This window comes from Etheostoma spectabile, chromosome 3, assembly GCF_008692095.1.
Source record: "Etheostoma spectabile isolate EspeVRDwgs_2016 chromosome 3, UIUC_Espe_1.0, whole genome shotgun sequence".
Classification (NCBI taxonomy): Eukaryota; Metazoa; Chordata; class Actinopteri; order Perciformes; family Percidae; genus Etheostoma; species Etheostoma spectabile.
In genome coordinates this window covers 8,657,705-8,678,779 of record NC_045735.1, presented here as the reverse complement: position 1 = coordinate 8,678,779, position 21,075 = coordinate 8,657,705, and the positions used below count along the sequence as shown (strand labels likewise).

Below are 21,075 nucleotides of genomic sequence, written 5' to 3'. Positions count from 1 at the left end.
TAAAAGGCAACGTGAATCATTGACTGTAGAGGCCTATAAATGAAACAACCAAAACCTAGAAAATTTCTAATTTTGAACGTCATGTAAATAATAATAATACATTGTGTAACAACGTATTGTTCAACACTTCTCGAATGCAAACTTTTATTTTGAAAAATGTAAAGACCGGATATGTTTAATGATTCTTTGCAGCTTGACCCTAGAGGGGCAACTAGCTAAGCAACAGAAATAACATCGGGAGCTCGGCATACTGTAACGTTAGTTCCTGCCCAAAATGTCTTGTATCCCGGTGCTTCACTCTCCGAGGTGACCGAGGTCAGAGCAGCTGCGGCATGGCGCTGGTCACCGTCCAGCGGTCGCCGACACCGAGCACTACCTCCAGCCCCTCTGTGTCTGTAAGTATCTGTGAACTGGTGTGACATTTCGGCTCAGTTTCATTGGTCTGTCACCGCAAGAATACCGTTAGACCAGTTTTCACTGCTCGGCATTTAGCGTCATGTATTCTACTGTACATCGGTGCCGGGCTAACTTAGCTAGCTGTTAGCATCCTGCTGTAACCTAAAAGTAACCTCACAGTCCTGCAGAGGGATGCAAGTTTGCATTTCAAGTTATTTAGATATGTGCCAGTTCGTTACTAAAGGTGGCAAGTTTTTGCCAACTAACGTTAACTCTATCTTAGCTATATAGTGTTAGCAGTTAGATCTCAGTTGCCTACTTTCTCCCCGGGAACCCAAAGTAAACTTGCAGTAATTATTGGTTATGTTTATTCTACGATTATACACCTGGAATATGCTGCCTATTGTGCCTTTGTCCAAATTGCCATTCACGTCAGCACCACATCTGACGTTACACATGTATTACTATTATCACTTGTTAGTGGAGTGACAGTGAATGGAGAGGAGCTGCCTGGTAAGCAGGTTAGTGTGGCAGGCCTGTCAGACTCTGTCGGACGCAGTGGGACAGTCCTCTTATTCCCATTGACAATTTGAGGCTTCATACGTCCAACTCAGGAACTTGACACAGACCCAGGCAGGGGTGGTGTGGCAATGTAGACTATGGTAAATTGGCCACAGTGATATGTAGGGGCTGATGTTAGCTAGCCTGTCAGACTCCCTTCTTAAAAGACCCATCTCGCTGAAGATCCTGACCTCTGGTTAACACAACATGACAGGAGTTCAGCCACATGCAGCTCAATTTAATCTCAGTGTTTTCCAGAAACTGACTATATTGATATCAAGGCCAGTTTGGGTGAGAAACACATGGGACAGCCATGCATATTATGAAGAATGGATTAGGAAACCTAAAACATCATTAGAGCCACTATTATTATGAATGGCTACAGCACATTACATTACAGTTTAGAGCTATATTATTACTATTATTATTATTATTATTACTACATAATGGATTTTGGAGACATATGGACACATTAAAATATTGACCGGTCTGTGCCAGATCAGAGAAATGGCACACATGAATTATGATGAAAGATGAAATTATAACTCTTTAACCCGAAAGTCATGGTTTGTAGCTTTGAGGCAGTGAAAGGAGCCGAGCCTGAGGTTACCAGCTTCTTGTCATGAGACCCATTCCTGATGGGAAGCAGCCATGTGAGCACTCTTGTGAGATGTCTGATGCTGAGGGGGGGCTGGGGGGTAAGGGACTGGGAAAGGCGCAGCACAACAGAGCAGTGTATTGAGGTAAGAGTTGGGAATGAGGTCCATATAGAAAGATGAACAGTCATGCAAGGCACAGCTGGAATGCTATTGCCACTTCAGCATATGTGATTTCCAGTATGCAGCCTCCTAAACCTTTTATCAGGGCTTTGGCAAATTAAACACAGGTTTCATAATACTGACCCATCAATAGATACAGCTAACATTTTCCCTTCAGCATAGTGGAGAATAGCCAACCTATAGTGGTAATGTAATCTGCCTAGCAGCACACCAAATACTCTGTTCTCATTGGCTATACGACCACTCCCTACACATCTGTGCGGTGGCATGGTAACCATGGAGATCAGCCTGTACATCGTATCCCACCCATGGCCGCGCTTAATTATGGTATGTTGTCTTCATCACATGTTAGAAGTATACAGCCCCTACATTCATCGGTAATTTTGTGGAGTGAGTGCTTTGTAGTGGTGTAATGGTATACTGGGATCACATATGCCTTTGAAATCTGCTGAGCTAGGCATTTTGTCAGGTGTGTGCAGGAAGTGTTTGAGTCCATGCATGGACTCGAATTTCTCCTGTATCACCATATTTTGCCTTGAAGGCAGGCAGGCTGTTAGGCTGCTGAAGCAGAGAGCATCCTTCAGCCAGCTGCCTCTCTAGGCCTAATCACATTTGTGGAAACAGGCACAGGAATAGATGAAAACTCCATCCTCATCCTTTCTCCCCAAGCTTCTGCACCTCCTGACCTCTCCACCTAATCTTCCTCATCCATCATCATGTATCATCATCATTCATCGTCACCAGCTTTTGCGTCTTCGTTATTGTGGGGGTGTCCCATGCCTGTACATATCCCTGTGTGTCCATCCATACTGTATTTCTCTGGGGTTTTCTGTGTGTGTTTTGGCCTGTGTAGTAGCCATGATTGACAGATTGATGCCAAAGAGAAAGTTCCCTGAGTTTTGTGAGGGATTACCAAAACAGGCTGGGATTAAAAGTGTGTGCGTGTGTGTGCGTGTGTGTGTGTGTGTGTGTGTGTGGGGGGGGGAAGGTAAACTGTGCTGGATGAAGGGGTGGGGGAGGATGATTGCATTTTGGAACAAGAGAGACAGAGAGGGGAGGGCATGGATGCTAAGTCTGTTGCAGCTTTACCCCGGTCTGTGCTCTGAGCCTCAGTTCATATACCATGCTGGCCCTGCTTTTTAACTGAAGTTACTGATGAAAGGCTTGACATAGCCACCAGCCAATTTAGCACTCTTTAAATGCAAGCATAATTGAGTCTGACTCAACGTGTTAAGCTAATAGCCTCCTAAGTCTCTTTCGTCAATCTCATACAGAGTGTCCTTTCCAAAATGCTAGCTGCTGGTGCAGAACTGAAATGAACTGACGCAAGTATTGCTTATTCATTTCTTGCTTTGTTTTCTTCTAATTTTCTGTCTGTCTCTCTAGGAATCAGGCAGTGGTGAGGATGACCGTCGCTCCCAGCCCAGAAGGTGAGACTGTCATACTCTGTCTCCAGTTTCCTGGAATAACTTTCACACATGCCATTGAGTAGCATCACTAGAAACTGTACATTGGGTCTCAGGCCACTAGAGGGAGACAGCGCATCAGATTAAAAGTGTTTCTTTAATTACTGAGCCACAGTTTCTGTTACAGTTCTTCAAACATTAATACAAATGGTTCATTTATTCAATATAGTGCTGCATATAACTTAATTTGATTCGAAAAAGACCAATTTATGTTATGTTTATGTTTTAAGCTAAAACCAGTTCATTAATGCCACCAAAATGAAAATTCCCTTCATCTTTGCTTGGACAAAGACTGTAACAAATAAAAGGAATAATGTCCACGGAAGTTGTTTCCCAGTGAGTTGTATTTATCAAAACTCCTGTCATACAAACACAGGTATTAACAAAAAGTCTTGACAAGATTCACATTGTCATTTTGTTTAGTTCTACTAGTTACCATGTTCAATAATACAACAGTTAATGTCAAGGAGAAAATATGTTAAAGCATGTTAAAGCTAGTATAGCTTTGGTTAGTAAAGGCAACTGTCTCAATACAACTTATTGATGTAGTTCAGTAGTAAACATTTCTGATTTTATGATTATATTATTGCCCTTGAAATACATAGCATTAATGCCATTTGAGGATTATGCCCCGTGGCACCAACCATTATGGTGATGACAATTTTTAAATAGTTTTATTTAGTTTTGTTAATGCTGCAAACAAATTATGTCTTTGTAAGTACTTTTGTCAATATTTGTTCAGTGCACTGATGTCATAGGCTGGGAATGATTTGCATGATTTGACCTGGTGGTTGTGGTGGAGTAGATGATTTGATTTTGATGTGTGTCTATCTTCATAAAAGACAATGACGGCAGCACTGTTATTGTCCTTTTGTTTAGATAACTCAGGCGTCTTTGTTGTTTTGCTGTATCTTGGGCCAAGGCCCTCTACAGAATCGAAATGAAACTTATAGACTTGTCACTTAACAACTTTTTGCCTATGAACAGCTACCACTAAACATGGAACATTTGTCTTCACTGTCCTGCAGGCTCACACAGAGTCTCTTTTCACTTTAAATGTTATCCCTACATTACAGTAAGGGTGGGGGGGGAAATCAATACAGCATAGTATGACAATCCCGTTTTGCAGCAATATAATTGAAGTGAGACGAACAAACAGAGAAATGTATCTTTTTAGATGAAACAGATGTTGACAAAGTTTCCTTTCTGGGACATAATTTGAAATTGAGAAAAATTAGAAGTTGGAAAAAAGGTTATAAAGTGCAATATATCGCAGACTATTGTAATATGTTAAGTATCGTGATGATATCGTATCGGGAGGCGTCTGGCGATTTCCACCCCGACATTACAGTCTGTCCAGGGAGACAGTAGCACACAACCCATAAACAGAGAGGTGAACATTTTAAAGCTGAGGGACTTGGCGGACTAATCTAAGCTTTGAAGTGCAATCTAAACTGTCTAGCTTTGTCTTTAGACTTCTTCGTGTCTTGATTTAAGTGTATCTTGCTATTACTCGGTATTGTTTAATACATCAGGTAATGAGACACTGCAGTAAGATATGCCAGATATCATCCTACAGTGTTGACAGACTGGACTGTTCCTATCTTTCTCTGTGAGGCCAGTGCAGGCTGGGTGATTGGTCTGAGTCAAAAGTGGCTTTCCTGTCAAGAGACAGGGGATCAGATACAGGGTAAAACAGAATGCTTTGCACAAATGTTATGTTTGTCAGAAACCTCGCACATAACAGATAATGACAGTCACACTACATAAGCCCAGCAAGGTCTGGGCTTATGTTATCAAAATCAAACACATCTGAGAAAAAGCTGGCCAGGCTCCCACTAGTCTAGAGTCGTTAGCAGGGTCAAAGTCTTCAGTTATTCACACAGCAGGATAATGTGCACTAACTATCAAGTTAAGTCTGCATAATATGCATGGGCTGACAACAAAGCCATAACATTAGTGAGGCATTTGATCCTGGCAGAACCAATTCCATCTACAGAGACATGTAGGGTTGGGTGAAGTGCTTATGCTAAACCTGCAGTACTGCAAATGTAACACAGAAAGTAGACATGGATGTTTTATATCCTCTGTTGCTAAACAGAACAGATATGGATTTTCACCAAAAGCTAGTCACTTCTTCCTTTGCCAGTGGACTATCCTTGTACAAAGGTTCATTTGAATTTGTTTCCAAGTTTTGGAGAAATCCTGCTCACAAAATACAGACCAACTGGACAAAAGCATGTCCTCAATGGCTGGGGCAGCCTAATACTATTTAAACCATATACACCATATGATAGCAATTTTAGTTCATGATTGCAACTGGCCTAAGACAAGCCAAAGGCTTCATGAGGAGCACTTACTGTATAGTAAATGATGAAATCTGGAACAGAGTGGATTTTAACCAAAATAAGAACATACTAGAAAAAGATCGTATGCTATGTCACACATATATGAAAATTGAAACTTGGTGATATCATTCCTGCCAGTATTTAACACACCCAAATAGTGCCAAGAACGACATGTGGTCCCAATTATTGGTTAGGTAATACAACAAAGCAGCAGCAGCTGGTGAAGTCATACCCACGAATATGTATACACACACACACACACACACACACACACAGTAAAGCTTATTCCCCATACGCCTAACATCATTATAGTCTTGTTTTACCATTTACCTAGCTCGCCATTTGCACATTATTAGCACAAATCCACACACACACACACAAACACACACTAGAAGAGACATGCAGGGTGCAGCCAAGGGGCTTGCTGAGTGACCCCTAATGTGTATTACATAAGAGAGGAAGTCCAATTAACTCCCCACCCTACATATGGATTCAAGTAGCAGCAAGGGCAAACATAAGCTATAGGAGTCACTGAGACTGAGGGGAGCTTTGGCTTTTGCAGTGCACTTATATTTTTATTCTGCCTTGATTTCTTGCTCTTCTCCAGAGTCTTTGTCTCTTTTCTCTTTCAGTTGTTTAGTTGACTACTCACTGACTCACACCTCGTATCTCTCCCTGAACGTCTCTTTCATATAGACACACACAAACAGCTGTCTGAACCCCCTGCACCACACCAGTGAAGTATTACGTTACTGCAGTACATTAATGAATCTCTGCCTGCCACACACTGTTGCCTCAGGACAGACACTGACTGTCAAGGACAGAGTTTTTTTTATCTATCCAGAGTTACGAAACTAACATTTGAAGGAAGGCCCGCACGACTCAGGGAAAAATATAAATCACGATTTTTTTTGCTTAGAATTACTATCACGCTTTTCTGCCACAATTTATTTTGACCATGACAAAACAAAACAAATTGGCAGTACCAAACATAGATTTTTTGGCACCTATAGCACATTGTGCATCACCAGAAGCCTGTAAACATAGAGGCTTCAATGAAGAGAAGTTAGAGCATTGCAGAGCTTGGGAGCGCTTTAAAACCTATTTTATACAGTCCTATGTTTAAAACTCCCAGAAGAAAGTAGTAGCGTTTGTGATGCAGTCGGCTCATAAAAGTAAATGAGAATCAAAATCATTAAAAAACTAATATACAGAAAATATATATATATATATATACCGGTGTGTGTGTATATATATATATATATATTTTTTTTTTATTATTATTTATTTATTTTTAAATTGAAGTTATTTTGAAAAATTAAATTGTGAACATGGTGAATTTATATCGCGATTTTATAACAATTAATCGTGCAGGCCTAATTAGAAGTTTTTGTTCATCAATCTTTCAATCTTTAATCTCTAATCTCAATCTTTAAATGGTTGGAAAAATTGTGAAAACAGCTGATCAAATCTGTTCTGCTGTGGCGGCTGAACAAAAGAGGTGCTTCCTATCCTTGTGATTATGCGCAGGGATATCATGTGATGTGGCACAGCTGTTAGAGGTCGCAGCGTCACAAGAGTGATACATATGTTGTAAAAGCACACCTGTAATGGTCCACTTGAAATGTCAGTTGCATTGCCTGCTTTCAGTTCTCTATCTGTGTTTAGTATGTAGAGTGCTTGTATAAAGCGACACACCATTGCTACTTAGTTAGAGCCTAGAGGTGCGTCAGTGTGATGTACTTACTTTGGTCAAAAGCCAACTGGGTATGGGGAAAAGCCTGTGAGAAGAAAGGGCTGTTCTCTTTCTGACCTTGTCTGTCCATTGTCCCACTGATGGAAAGCATTTCCTTACTCAGATGCAGTTTGTTTCGGATAATAATACAATTGAATTTTGAAATTATTTTAATTGCAGGCAGAATCTATTTGGGTTGCAGGAGGAACTACTCTGTGAGAAATAACATCAGCCATGACTTACTTACTACAACAGCAGACCAACCTAGTTATACATCGGAATCATTTGTGTTGCAAGCCTCTCCCTGCACTGTTAAGTAGTAAGTATGCATGTTAGTGACTCATGCATCAGCTCTGACCCAGATGCACACAAGCCGAGCAGGTTGATCAGGCCAAGAATTTAATAACTCTGCTATTAGAAGAACAAGAAGCGCAAGGTGCTGTAACAAACACCAAGCCTTGGAAACACCATCTGTGTTCACTGTTTAAGCACCATCTCCTCATGTGGAGACATGCCTCGTTGAGTGTATAGGCTGTTCCTCTGTCATTTACACTCAACAGTGGATACACACCTGCCTCCTGGCTTCCTATAGTTAAACATACAGTAGACATAACAATACTCCCTGTCCTAGATTAGTGACTACATGGGCATATATCAGTTTCCCACCACATAAAAGACAAACATATTGTATATGGGGCGCAAAGTTATACATGCAATATTCCATGCACCAAATGTGACACGGCCATCAACATTCATGAAATAATGTATGTTGTGTATCTTGTGTTTCAAATCACATGGAAACTATATGATAAATATATTAATCCAAATCCATCCCCTTAATTATAAAAAGTTGATTTTGGCCATAATGCACCAAATAAGTGACATGGCACAGAATTTTCATTTCAAAATGCAGCATGTGTCGCTTAGCACCATAGTATGGAATTATAATTATATGACAAACAAATGTAACAAAATCACCCAACAAAGGAATGTATCTTTTTAAAAGTATTTGACCCAGCATTGGGAAGATTACTTTTATAGAATCTCAAACTCAGGAGCAGATTTTCAGCTAGTGCTTCTTAACTGCAGTACAGTACACAGGCTACTTCTGCTAACAGGTCTGTCTTTGTCTGTCTTATCTGGCTGTTAAGAGTGCTACCTGCTTCTCCAAGGTTAAGTTCTCCTATCACAACAGACTGGGCTGAGTAGTTAGCAAACATTTGAGTTGAGGGCAGTGTAGTACAGCTGGTCTTTGTTATTCTTTCAATCTTTAAACATATATTTTACGTTGTTTGTGTATTAAATGATTTATGGCCAGGTGGTTTTAGCCACAACTACAACTCCATCACACTTAACCTTCACCATTTTAAGAGGAAAAATGTATGTTTTTTTAGGGTATTTTTTGTTCTAGATCAAATCCTACTGCAGATTTTAAAGCTTTACTGTGGAATAGTATGCCTAGAGTTCAGAATATGGAAAACAGCTGGTTTCATCACTGGCCAAGGAGATAGCAGGATGATAGGGCTCATTCTAGAAACACACACACACACACACACACACAAACACACACATACACAACTCCATAACTACAGCACTGTTAAACGGCATGTTTCATCTGCCTATTCCCATCAAGTGATTAAGGAAGACACGTAGCGGAAGACGATTGTGCAACAGGTCTCAGCTGAACACCACAACCGGCTCTCGTGTTACCAGCCCACAGAAAAAAGGAGTTCCCACTTAGTGCTGGTAGATGTGACAACACTAAACAGAACCACATGACAAGCTGTGTGGGTGTGCAGATATTGTGGTCACAGTTGTTGGCAGAGCTCATTGGACAACTTGCGTTGTGATGCAGGATTTGTTGATAGGAAAATGCAATGGAATGAAACTTAGTGTGACGGCAGGAGTGCAGGTGCGGGTGACCTTTAAACCTTGTTTATTTAATATGTGATATAATCAGTTTCGTTGGGCAGAACACTCTAGTGTTTAAAAAAAAGACATACACTGTCACCTGCCACCTATTGTGATCTACTTTAAGATGCATTGAAATAGCTAAAGCCTCCTGGGGATTGTGGTGAATTGTGTGAGTTTTCCAAACATATGGTTAAAATATAAACTACAACAGCATTGCTTAAAGTCCATTGTGTACATTTCTGTTTGTTTAATATCTTGACTGTAAAAATGAGCCAGATTGTGTCATGTAACCAGAACAAAATAATAAGAAGAGAGCTTTTAGTCATGAAGCAACCGTATTCCTGTCTTGCAATTCAGTCATGAAGCGAAAATAAAACATTTTATGGCAAGAAGTAACGTTTTAATTAGTTTTACAGTTTTTGATAAAATTGTAACTTTCACAAGATTCTTTTGTTATGTAATTCCACTTCTGTGAAATGTACAAAGCACAACGTTTTGTGTCTTGTGCTGGTATTGTGGTGCCCCGAGTTCCACAGATTTCCAGACCTACAAACAGTTTGGGACCGCAGTATGTTAACACACAAGAGAGTTAGAGGGCACTGATCTGACTGAAATTTAAAAACACTGTAATGTATTTACATGCACTGTCTTAAGGCCTTAAAACACTGAATCTAGGCTGATCCCTGCATATTAGTATTGCAGGGCTTAGCAAAATATTAATCTCATACTTTGTTGACATGTAATGTGACTGAATGCACTGTCCAATTGTCATAGTGTAATTCAGGTTTGAAATGTTTTATAGGATGCATATATGTAAGAAATGTATAAAATGCAGAGAAGATGAAATATGTCAGAGTCCCTTGCAATACCATGTAATGTCATAATCAGTTCAGAGGAAGAGACAGCATAATAACATACAGTTTAACAAGGATTTTGAATCCCACAGCTGAGCAAAAAACATGCCTATTGGCCAGAATTGTTGCGGTATACTTGTTAAAATATAAGGCTTGCATGCAAGGCTAATTTGGATACAGTGACTGTGAATTGGTTAACAAACTTTAGTGAAAAATTATTAATCTGATCCATCCTTAGTCTTGGCCTTCATATTTTTGTACCATGGTCATTCTATGATCAGTAGCGAGCCTCGCTACAGTTTCCCAACAGCCTCACAGCTCAGGTGTGTTCACAGACCATGAACACAAGCATACCGTGCAGGTTACAGTGAATAACAATGGGCTGGAACATTTGTGAACACTGAGCTAAAGGTGTGTTGTATTACGTCATAGATAACTGCTCTACCCAGGAAAACGGCCAAATCTTAAAGCAGGCCTTCCATAAACGTGATAATAAAGTTTAGCTTCACTGTGCAGAGGCACTTTGCCACAGATGTTTTAGTTACATCCTCACGCTCTAGGCATGACTCTAGCTGGTGTGAATATGATGAGGGGGCTGTAGTTTTAAAGTTGAATTATTGTCAGTTTACACATGTTGTCACGCCAACAGAATATAAAATGTTTAATAGGCTTTAAAAAAATGAAGCCATAACAGTGTGTCCATCTCCCAGCATGCAATGTGTCAGTTGATACTTGATGACATCAGACCACCTTGATGTGAAGGGTTGTGTCTCCCTCAGACTTTTCAAAACAGGCTGCAGTGTATCTCCACTTTACCTCCATGCTACAGGCCTACTGCCACAGCAGTTCAGTCTGGAACACCTCAGCCTGTTTCTCATTTGTCCTGGCTCCTTATGTAACTAAACCTCAAGGTCTGTGTGGTGGGAGAAAAGGGTGGCGAGTAACTCACTGCCAAACCAAAATCCCATGTGGGTTTAATTGACTCTATTTTATTAGTTTATTGAGCACATCCCCTATTTACCCTGTTGCCCTAGGACACTCAATTAGCTGTTGGACAACAGTTGATTCTAACAATATTACCATATTATTAAGATGAATAAGATGTATTAGTACTCCATAGTCTGACCTACAGCATGACATAATCCATCATGGATGAAAAACCACGTGGCATGTCGTAGCCTACCAACGGCATGCAGATTTTAAGACAACACTACAAGCAGGGGATTTTCAGCACACCCTCCAGACAGAACAGTCTAATCACCTGCACGGTTGCCAGCGCTTTGTATACAAACTGCTCTGCTTATGCAAAGTGTCGATGCAAAAGGGCTGGTGATGTGGGCGGTCGTACTTCCCTGTTATCCTTTTTGGCTCCCCTCTTTTCCAAAAAAAACACATGTCTCCAACTCCTCCCTCCAATGACTTCTCCGGTGAGAGTTTGACTCAAGTCATTATGTCTCAGTACTGTACATGGTAGAGGATACTGTCTGTTGTAACGTGGATAAATAATGGTACGGTACGAACATTTATTCGTCATGGTACTTGTTTCCGCTTTATTGGGAAATCTTGAAACGGGCGTCACTGTCGGGAGCAGGAACAAAGTGTGCTAGACCTAGTTTATTGCGGCAGAAACACGAGTGCTTGTTTCGCGGAATATTTCGTAATTTTCTACTGTATTACGGCCAAACACAAAAGGAAGTTGTTAGACATCCTGAAATGACAGAGCACTTGACTGTGGGAGAGGAGTAAAAGTTGTCTCTCGGACCCAGAACACCTGACACCCTCCTCTCCTCACAGCGCTCCCCACCGCCGGCATGACCCTCGGCGCGGTGTCCGGATCCGACAGCTCGTCGGCGGTCAGCTTCTGCTCCTGCTGCGGGGCCAAGATGGTGCCCTACTACAGCGATGACGCGGTGGAGTCAGAAAATCAGATCAACCAGCTGTAAGTTCAAAAGGTGAAAAAGTTGGGCAGGGTAGATACAAATCTAGAATAACTCCAGTATGGCACTGTTTTGGTAGCCAATATTAAAACGATTTAATACATTCGCACAGTGAAGGTACCATGGAGGGTCTCCATCAAACTAAATATCTTGCACTTGATTAACTTACACATGAGCTCAACTTCACTACCAAAGGTGGAATTTAACTGTACAATGTCTGTCTGTATTTGAATTGTACTGTAGATAGTGAGACTCTTAGTTGTACATTTAAATGTTTCCCATTTAGTCAACGTTTTTGGACATAGTAGATGTTGCAATACTGTGAGTAAGCTACTCTGTATGTGTAAATAGTTTTGCAACATCATTATTCAACGTATTTCCTGGTGACGTAGCAGGGTCCTATTTTAGTGCTGCTCTTTGACGTTACTAAAACATAATGAATCTGCACCTCGTAGTGTGACTCATCATACCTGTTTCATAGGTAGGATGACACATTGCAATTGATTAATTGAGACACGTATGCATCACATGACCGCCACATAAAGATTTTTGTGGGGCTTTTTTTTTGCCTTTTTGTATGGTCAAGGCAGGGATATTGTCTGTTTGAAATTTTGAGTACATGGTGTGATAATGACAATAGTTAAGTTGAAATGAAGACTTAAAATAAAAGTTTTAAGTAAACATTTGGGAAAAAAAGTTTAAATAAGTCTCAAGAAGAAAAAAAAGGCAGCAATGTTAAGAATTTGTATATTTTAGGACACAATGTGGTGTTTAACAATAAACCAACAGTTAAACCTAAAGATTTTGTCTCTTACTCATCCATAAGCTAATGTTTCTTAGAACCCCCCCCCCCCCCCCCCCCCCCCTCCCAAAAAAATGTCTGTTTTTATTCCAGTAACACTAATTCAGTGATTGTCTATGCTGCACAGTAAGAGGGTTACCGTTAATGTATCTTTCACTGATCTTAAATGTAATGTTCAGTGTCTGCAGACATCTATGCAAAGTGTGGTAAGGCTTCTTTTTTTCTTGTGAGGTTTAAGAAGGGTTTAGTTGACTTGTAAATGTGGTGAAGACAAGTTTGCCCTTCAGGGCAGCTCAAAGACTAGCGTGTTCCAGTGTTTCCAAACTCATGTGGAGCTGGCTTAGATAAGCTTAGCAATTTTGGGGAAAATCAATGTAGAAATGACTGAAAGTGGATTAAAAGATATCCAATTTTCCACAAAATCAATTTAGTCTCAGTGTGTGTGTTTTGCTGTTGTTTTGTAACATTTTGTGTAGTCAGTAATTAGTTGTGCCCTGCATGAGAATTGGCCTTCTGTGGTGGTTTTCAGGAAAGTCCAGGACAGCCTGCCTCTTCATTGCATTGTTTTTCAACTGTTTTACAGCTGCATAATGAAGGTTTATGGAAATATGTTACTGCAAGACACAGTGTGTACTGGCAGGCGTGTGTATCTAGTAAATAGCAGCAGATGTGGGAATCTTCTGACTTCCTGGTTTTGTTGGCCACATTGCATGATGCCCGTTGATTGTTTTCAAATTTGCCAATCCCTTGTATTGCTTAAGGTGGAAATAGGCCCTCATCACAAGGCAGTTTTTTTTTTTTTTTTAGGCATCCTTTGATTCCTAGCACCTAGTGCGTGTTCATGTGTATTGGCATGTTTAATGTTTGTGTACATGTCTGTGCATGTATACGTCTGTATGTGCCATCAAATAAACCAGGGTTTAAATGAGTAATTAAAAGCCTTGAGGCCATCCAGGTACTTAAGTGTTACCTGTGGCGAAATGGCATTTAAAACACCATTGTTATCCCACAAATACCGGTAAACCCATCTGTTCCGCTATACGTGTTTTCCAAAGAAAACCGATAAGAACAAAATGTGACGCACACACATGTGCGTGCATGCGTGTGTGTGTGTGCTACCTAGTGTATCACACTAGTGTTATTCATTGCCAGGCGTCTGATAGTTTTTGTTAATGGATTCAGGTCCACGTTGAGGTCAAGGAAGTCCCATGTTATAAAATACAATTTATTCATTTATTTTTTTAACACCAATCTATTGAAAAGTGGAAATAGAACCCTTTGTTTAGCCATTGTCGTGACCAACTGAGCTACATATGGCCTAATTCGACCAAACTTTGATTACATTTTACTGAGCTTCTTCAGTACTGTTTTTTTTTTTTCTGCCTGTAGTTTTTTTAAACTGTAAGTTGAAATGTAATCTGAATCCTTCTCAGAATAGCACTGCATGCCTGGGTCAGGTATGATTAGTTCACTAAGGTGGCTGGCGCTTGGACCATAGACTGGACTAACAAAGAAACTGTAGTGACACTTGTGGTCCTCACTCACACACATCCAGAACACAATGGGTCTGGGCAATATGTGTATATAATATATGCGGCCTAATATGTTCTGTATGACCTGGTATTCCTTTCTCTTTATCAACCCTGACCCTCTTCTGCTCTGGCTGCCCCTATCTGACACTTTCTCGTGTCTAATGCTTGGCCCAATAATATCTTGTGCAAGTGTAATAGGGCTTGAACTTATTTCTAGGGCAAAATTGCCATAATTGTGCAACGGTGGAGAGTAAGAAGACACACAACAGAGGCTTGTGGCCAGACTTGAATTGAGGATGTTGTGGTTATGAGTTTTAAGCCTCTACTTCATTACGACCCCTGAACTGTACTTTTCTCTCATATCCATTTGTCACTTTTCTGCTTGTGAGACATTTTCCGTGGCCTGGCCTCCAAGCAGCAGGGCCTAACATGTACCTGTGGACATGTAGCACAGCAGCTAACTCCCTGTCTTTCCCATGGGCTGTATCTGTCTCTGCTGCTAACTCATAAGGCCTTAGTGGGTCCTGCCCTCCAAAGAGCCAGGCCCTATATTTATCCCACTCTCATCCTGAGAGTGACTAATATGGGCATTTGAGGGGGGGGGGGGGGGGGGGGTCCACCCAGTTATCTGCCCACTATGTGGAGTGGTCCTTACATAGTGATGATTGTGTCTGTTACTGTTGCCCTAACAAGTACCTACTGCTTTACTTCTGCCCAAAGCCCGGCATGGCTGAATGCCAAAAGATGACCCATCCCACTCTCTGCTACACACTATGACTGGGTCATCTCTCTTTATCTTTCACCCTTCACTGCCCATTCCTCATTCACACACTTTGTAAAGTCGAATTTAGTTGAACTTATTGCCCTATTAATATTTCCCCACTTGCGTTATCCTTCTGTGTACATATTTTTGCCTTTAAATCAGCTTCTTGTTGGAACATATCAATAAGCACATGATGTGGTTTCTCTGTGTACATGCTAACAGACTAGTGTTGATGGTGCATTATAGCATTACAAATGTATCAGTTTGAATCACTTCCTAGGTATGTGTATTACATATGTTTACAATGCTGACGTGATGTGGATATTTTCACTATTTCTTGATCAATTGATAAATCATTTTGTTTATGAAATATCAGAAAATAATTAAAGTTATTTAATATCATTTCCCACAGCCCAAGGAGATGTATTTAGATTTCTTGTTATTTCCAATGCAAAAATAATAGAACATAATAGAATTTGCAATCATAAATGGCAAAGAAACCATCAAATCCTCAAAATGAATGTGTAGCAATTTTTCTTCAACAATTTCTTAAACAGTTGATGATCAAAACAACAAATGCTGATACATTTTCTGTCAATCATCAATGGATTTATTGACCAACTGCTGCAGCTCTAGGGTGGAATGGTGGTGTGTATCTGTGTGTCTGTGTTTTGTCTCTGCTTAGCCATACATTTTATGTGTGTCTGTAAAAGTAGACCAGTCCCTGCAGGCTTCAGTGTTAAACCTCTGCAGAAGGCTATCACTGCCATGTCCAAAAGAAGCTTTTACTATGTACAGTAAGCTGTGCTCTTCTGAATGCAGTCTATCAATAGGGGAGACTTTTAAAGGACTACGGTATTTTTAGAAACTTTAGTTGAAAGTCATTCACAGCTCCCCACCTCTCCAACAGCCAGGCTTAGAATCCACTTTCTCAGTGTGTCTGTGTGCAGGAGTAAAAGGGAATTTTGCACGTGCATCACCTTGTATGCATGATCTGGAGGGAGAGTACAAGTGTTATATTACATTGTATAGTAGCACTGCTATATATTGTCAATGGCAAGTTTTTTGTGTGTGCGTGTGCGTGTGCGTACGTGCGCCCAGTTGGACATGATACAGCAGGAATTGGGGAGAGTGACGGAAATAAAAAGTAGGACGAAGTTGTGAGAAATGCAGAAAGGAGGAAGCGACAGAGGGTAGTGAGAGGAAACAGCTGGGTCAAGGGTGGGCGGGTCATGGGAAATAAGCTCAGCACCAAGCGGCGGGTTTGTTTTTCCTCTCTGTCTGTGTCTCCTGATCCTGTACATCCATGGTCTCAGCAAAACTCAGGAAGGACAGTTGGATTGCTGGAAGGATGGAGAGATGAAGTTACAGAGAAAAAGGGCATGACAGGAAGCCTAAATGGCAGACAGTGTGAAACTAAAGAACTCTAGAACCTGATGAACTCGTTCAGGTTCATTGAGTGTGGCCTTTCTGCCTGCTGCCAAATGGTAGATAGATATCCAACTCAGTAGTTAACGGTCAAATTAAGCATATCAATCAATTGTTTGTGCAATTTTAATAGAAAAATGTGGCTTGGGTGTCATAACCTCCGTTGGAGTGTTCCCAGTGATCTTTACTGTGTAGTTGTCAATTTCCTTAGTTTCTGGCCCTTGAGGCCACAAAACCACTCTTCAAGTTTAGCAGAACAAGTCAGCCAACTCAGCGTTTTCTCTAGTAACACTTAAATCCACAGTATTTGTTCTATTATTGTGGACAAACTGCAGATGGGGGTTCTCTAGAAATCTGTAAACTTTAAGACCCACGTTTGACTGGCTGTCAAGATTGAGGTTGCACAGACATGTTACTGTTCTTAGATAGGCTAAATTCTTGCCAGCTTAACTTGTGGTCTCAATTTTTGCAAAACCTGCAAAGCCAATGCACACAATGTGTTTTTGTCATTATGTGGGATTTCTCATTGGTCTACAAGTGCTACTTCTTCGAATCCTGATTAAACATTTGGATTAAACCTTGCTTTTTGTGCTTTATATATTATGCAGATGCCAGCTTTTGAAGTGGCAGATCTCTTGCTTAGCAGCGTTAAGGTTATGGTTTACTGGTCCCATTGCTCTTCCAAGCTGTTTTAGTGGTATCTTGTGTAACTTATGTTACTGTGAGACTGTGAGTCATTCACACATTCAGTTCAAACACTGCCATCAGTTTGTTATGTGTCTTTTTTTCTTTGCTAATAAGATTAAGTGTTCTAGAGAGGAACAGAACCCCAATTGATATGACCTGCTCTGGTGGGGAGCGCTGTGTGCTGGCCAGCTCTTATCTCCGCTCAAACATTGTGGAGGAGGGGAGTTACTCCGTCTTCCCTCTTGGACCTCTGGTCTCCTCACAATCCCTCCCTACTGGCAGCTGCTAGCATGAGTAAGTCTGTGTGTGCAATCCAGCTGTGTGGAAGAGCAGAGAACATTGTGTTCTGAGTTCAAACTGGGGCTTGGATCTTGTTTTGCTTGAGTTGGTCTGTCAGCTCTGATTTGGGAGCCTGTAGGCCAGCATAGTGGATCATTGTGACACTGACATAAGCCCATGACAACACGCATCTGTTCCCTGTCCCCATCTTGTGCTTAAAAGGAGAAGTTGGGGTCAGCATGTGCAAGAAAGGGATAACAAATTACATGAGTTACACAAAAGACCAAATGTGACGACATAACTTGGAAGGAGTCCCTGTGTTTGAGGCTTCTCTTCATGTCTTTTATTTTTCTCTTCCCTTCCAGTATCAGTGAGAGTTTCCTCACCGTAAAAGGTGCAGCCCTGTTCCTTCCCTGGGGAAATAGTCCTACACCTAACTCTGCACCTCGCATCAGCCAGCGCAGGAACAAGCACACAGGTAAAGACGTGTCCACACAAACGACAGCTGCAACTTTTCCCAGTGCTGACATAGCTTCCCAGAAATGAACTCCACAAAGGAATTTCGGATTAAATAGCACAGTATGTTTTCAAATGGACATTCCTCTACAGCATCTTCAGTAACAGCTGCTCTTAACTTAACTGAAACAACAAGGCTGATGAGTTCAGTGCAGTCAGTTCACTGCTGCATGCAATGTGGTGGCTGGATTATTTGAGGAAATGTTTTTCAAAGAACCCACACTTCAAATAGTTTAAACATTTTGGAAACAAGAATAGTCAAATCTGCTGCTGTCTGTGGATAAAGACAGTCTTTGTAGTTGGACCTTTTGGGAAATGGACTGATCACTATAAAAAGCAGCAGACATTTAGTTTCAGAAATGACAAGCTTTTTTTACTCCGATGTATTCAGAGATCAGGTTGAATGTAGGCCAAACTAAAAAAAGACTTCAGTGTGAATGGACTAGAAATGTTCTACAGGGTAAATGATTATCTTAGGTGTGACAGCATGTCAAGCTTTAAATGCTAAGAGTGAAAGTGTTGTCCAAAATGAACTGAAACTAAATGAAGATGTTAAAATCCTTTCTATCCAGGTGACCTCCAGAAACATCTTCAGACCATGTTCACTGTGCTGCGGCCGGAGGATACCATCCGACTGGTAACACGCACACGCACACGCACACGCACACGCACACACACACACTCTCACCTCCTCTCTCTCTCTCGCTCTCTCTCTCTCTCTCTCTCTCTCTCTCTCTCTCTCTCTCTCTCTCTCTTCTCTCTCTCTCTCTAACAGGGTGGCATTGTGATCAGGGAAATTATACTCCAGACAGAGAGGCCGGTTTCAGTTCTTTGTTAGCAAACATAAGGAACTGAAAATTGTTTAGGTTATTTGCACCAACAAATATACTCTTACATAAAACATAAACTACTTAAAGTATTTAGAGTAATACATATTCTTGCCATATCTCTAAACTCCCCGCAACTTTTTTGATAAAGGGCTTATGCAATTGATGTGTTCTGTCTCTCTTCACTTTGCTCATCCCTCCCCTTTCCTTTCTTCATGTCTCCTCTTTTCTTACAGGCTGTGCGTCTGGAGAGCGCCTTCCCTCAGGTAACCCGCTACATGGTGGTGGTCTCCACCAATGGTAGACAGGACACGGAGGAGAGCATCGTGCTAGGCATGGACTTTGTCTCCTCTGATAGGTCAGTATCACAATGGTACACTCATCCTGCAGAAATCAAATCAAAATGTTTTTGTTTTTGTTTTTAAGTGAAGGCTTAACTAAGCATGCTTACGTCTGACTTCCTCTACTGTCTAGCTTTTAAATTATGTCCTGGACACATCCATGTATTATGTCAAGCCTGTATGGCTTGTTTTGTTGTACTATTGTTTAACGCGTTGATCTTCCTACCAGCTGCTGTTCCGTGGGTCTGGTTCTACCTCTGTGGAGTGACACTTTGATCCACTTGGATGGAGATGGGTGAGACACCACACCTACCCGCTTCCTCTTATTGCTCCCTGGGGCAACTGGCTGACTGCTCTGATTACTCTTATTTAGTCATTTTATTGTACAAAGATCTGTTGGAGTAAGATGGCTATAAACTATCACTGGGAATCAAATTTCTAATTCTCTCTCTTGCTCTCTCTCGTCCCAGTGGTTTCAGTGTGTCAACGGTGAACAGGGTTCATATTTTCAAGCCAGTTTCTGTACAGGCCATGTGGTAAGCAACCTTTAATGTGATGTTGAATTGAGATTCAGGTTGCAGGCTTAAAAAGACTGCATCCATTGTCTCCTCCTTTGACCTCCAGCCTTTTATTTTGTCACTGTTTCTTATCTTGCCTCTACTCTTCCTTTTTTTCATTATCTCTCTGCCTTTCAGTCTCTTCACTATCTTTCCCATCTCACTGGCCAGTGTTGCCTCTTCATTTCCGTACTTGTCTTAATTTCCTCATTTCCTTGTCTCTTTGTTTGTGTATTTATATATTCATTGCTCTTCGTCTGACCTCCCTCTCCCTTGAATATCTCCTGATACTTTAATTTATCTGCAGTTACATCTATGATATATCTCTTCATCTTTGCAATCTTTCAGTTCTCTTTTCACCTCTCTTGTTTCCTCGTTTCTGTCTAATCATTCAACCCATCTCCCTTAGTATGTTTCTCATGTGTTATTATTCATTCTTGATTTTCTTTCAAATTTCACTTGCTTGCCTTTCCTACCTTGCCTCATCTTTATTCATTTGCCCATTGTTATAGCCTCTCCAGATGTAAATGATTTTACTCTGTCAGTCATTTAAATAACACAGTTACAGTTCGTCCAAATTTCTCTCTGTAGATGTTTTTGTCTTTTTTTCCTCAAGACAGCCTTTCTAGTGTAAATCCTCTTATCACTGTCTGCCTCAGGTCAGCCCTGCAGTCGCTCCACAAAGCCTGCGAGGTAGCCCGCTGTCATAACTACTACCCGGGCAGCCTGTTCCTGACCTGGGTCAGCTACTACCAGAGCAGGGTCGCCTCTAACCAGTTCTGCGTCAATGAGTGGAACGCCATGCAAGACGTCGAGTCGCACCGTGCCAATTCACCCGTTCTCTTCACAGACCTGTGAGTAGAGACCACATAAATACACACACACACACATTACCCAAATTCACAGTTCACAGTGATGATGGAATATCTGGAAGATTGTTTGGTTTTGGGGCATTCCAGACAGGGAGTCATTTTCACAAGTTTTCATTTTGTATGACATGAAGTAGCACAGCTCCCATTGATGTGTAGTGCAAAATTCCTATTGAGTGCACTACTTTGAAAATGTTCTAATCAAAGACTTGTGTTAAATGTATAGCCACAACTGCATTTCATTCCAAATGTTAACTCAATAACTAAATAATATGCCGTTTTTCCATTACATTGTAACTGCTGGGTTTGGCTCGGCTCGACTCGGCCACGTTGCCCCGTCCTCCTTTTTCTATTGCAGATTATTATCGCCTCATGCGTGAGGCAAGCTTGGCTGGTCGTCAAAGCAGAAAACTGCCATGACCTTCGACGTTCTGGGTTTTGTGTCAAACACAGAACGTTGAAGGTGTGTTGTTTTTGATTCTCA

At 41.1% G+C, this 21,075-nt stretch overlaps 1 protein-coding gene across 6 annotated transcripts in view; it reads left to right on the top strand.

Annotated features, from left to right (window-relative positions):
• Positions 1–200: 200 nt before the first annotated feature.
• The window catches only part of ssh2a (slingshot protein phosphatase 2a), a 29,194-nt gene continuing 8,319 nt past the window's right edge, over positions 201–21,075 (top strand). Inside the window, exons 1-8 of one of the 6 annotated variants that reach the window (XM_032509963.1) lie at positions 201–395; positions 3,123–3,166; positions 17,847–17,959; positions 18,570–18,634; positions 19,061–19,182; positions 19,395–19,460; positions 19,636–19,701; positions 20,382–20,576. In XM_032509963.1, the coding sequence (XP_032365854.1) occupies positions 333–395; positions 3,123–3,166; positions 17,847–17,959; positions 18,570–18,634; positions 19,061–19,182; positions 19,395–19,460; positions 19,636–19,701; positions 20,382–20,576 (734 nt within the window). In that variant the 5' untranslated portion in view covers positions 201–332. Of the gene's footprint in view, positions 396–3,122; positions 3,167–11,478; positions 12,006–17,846; positions 17,960–17,990; positions 18,458–18,569; positions 18,635–19,060; positions 19,183–19,394; positions 19,461–19,635; positions 19,702–20,381; positions 20,577–21,075 lie in introns of those variants that run through there. The other 5 variants (XM_032509964.1, XM_032509962.1, XM_032509965.1 and 2 more) reach the window with 5 other exon arrangements.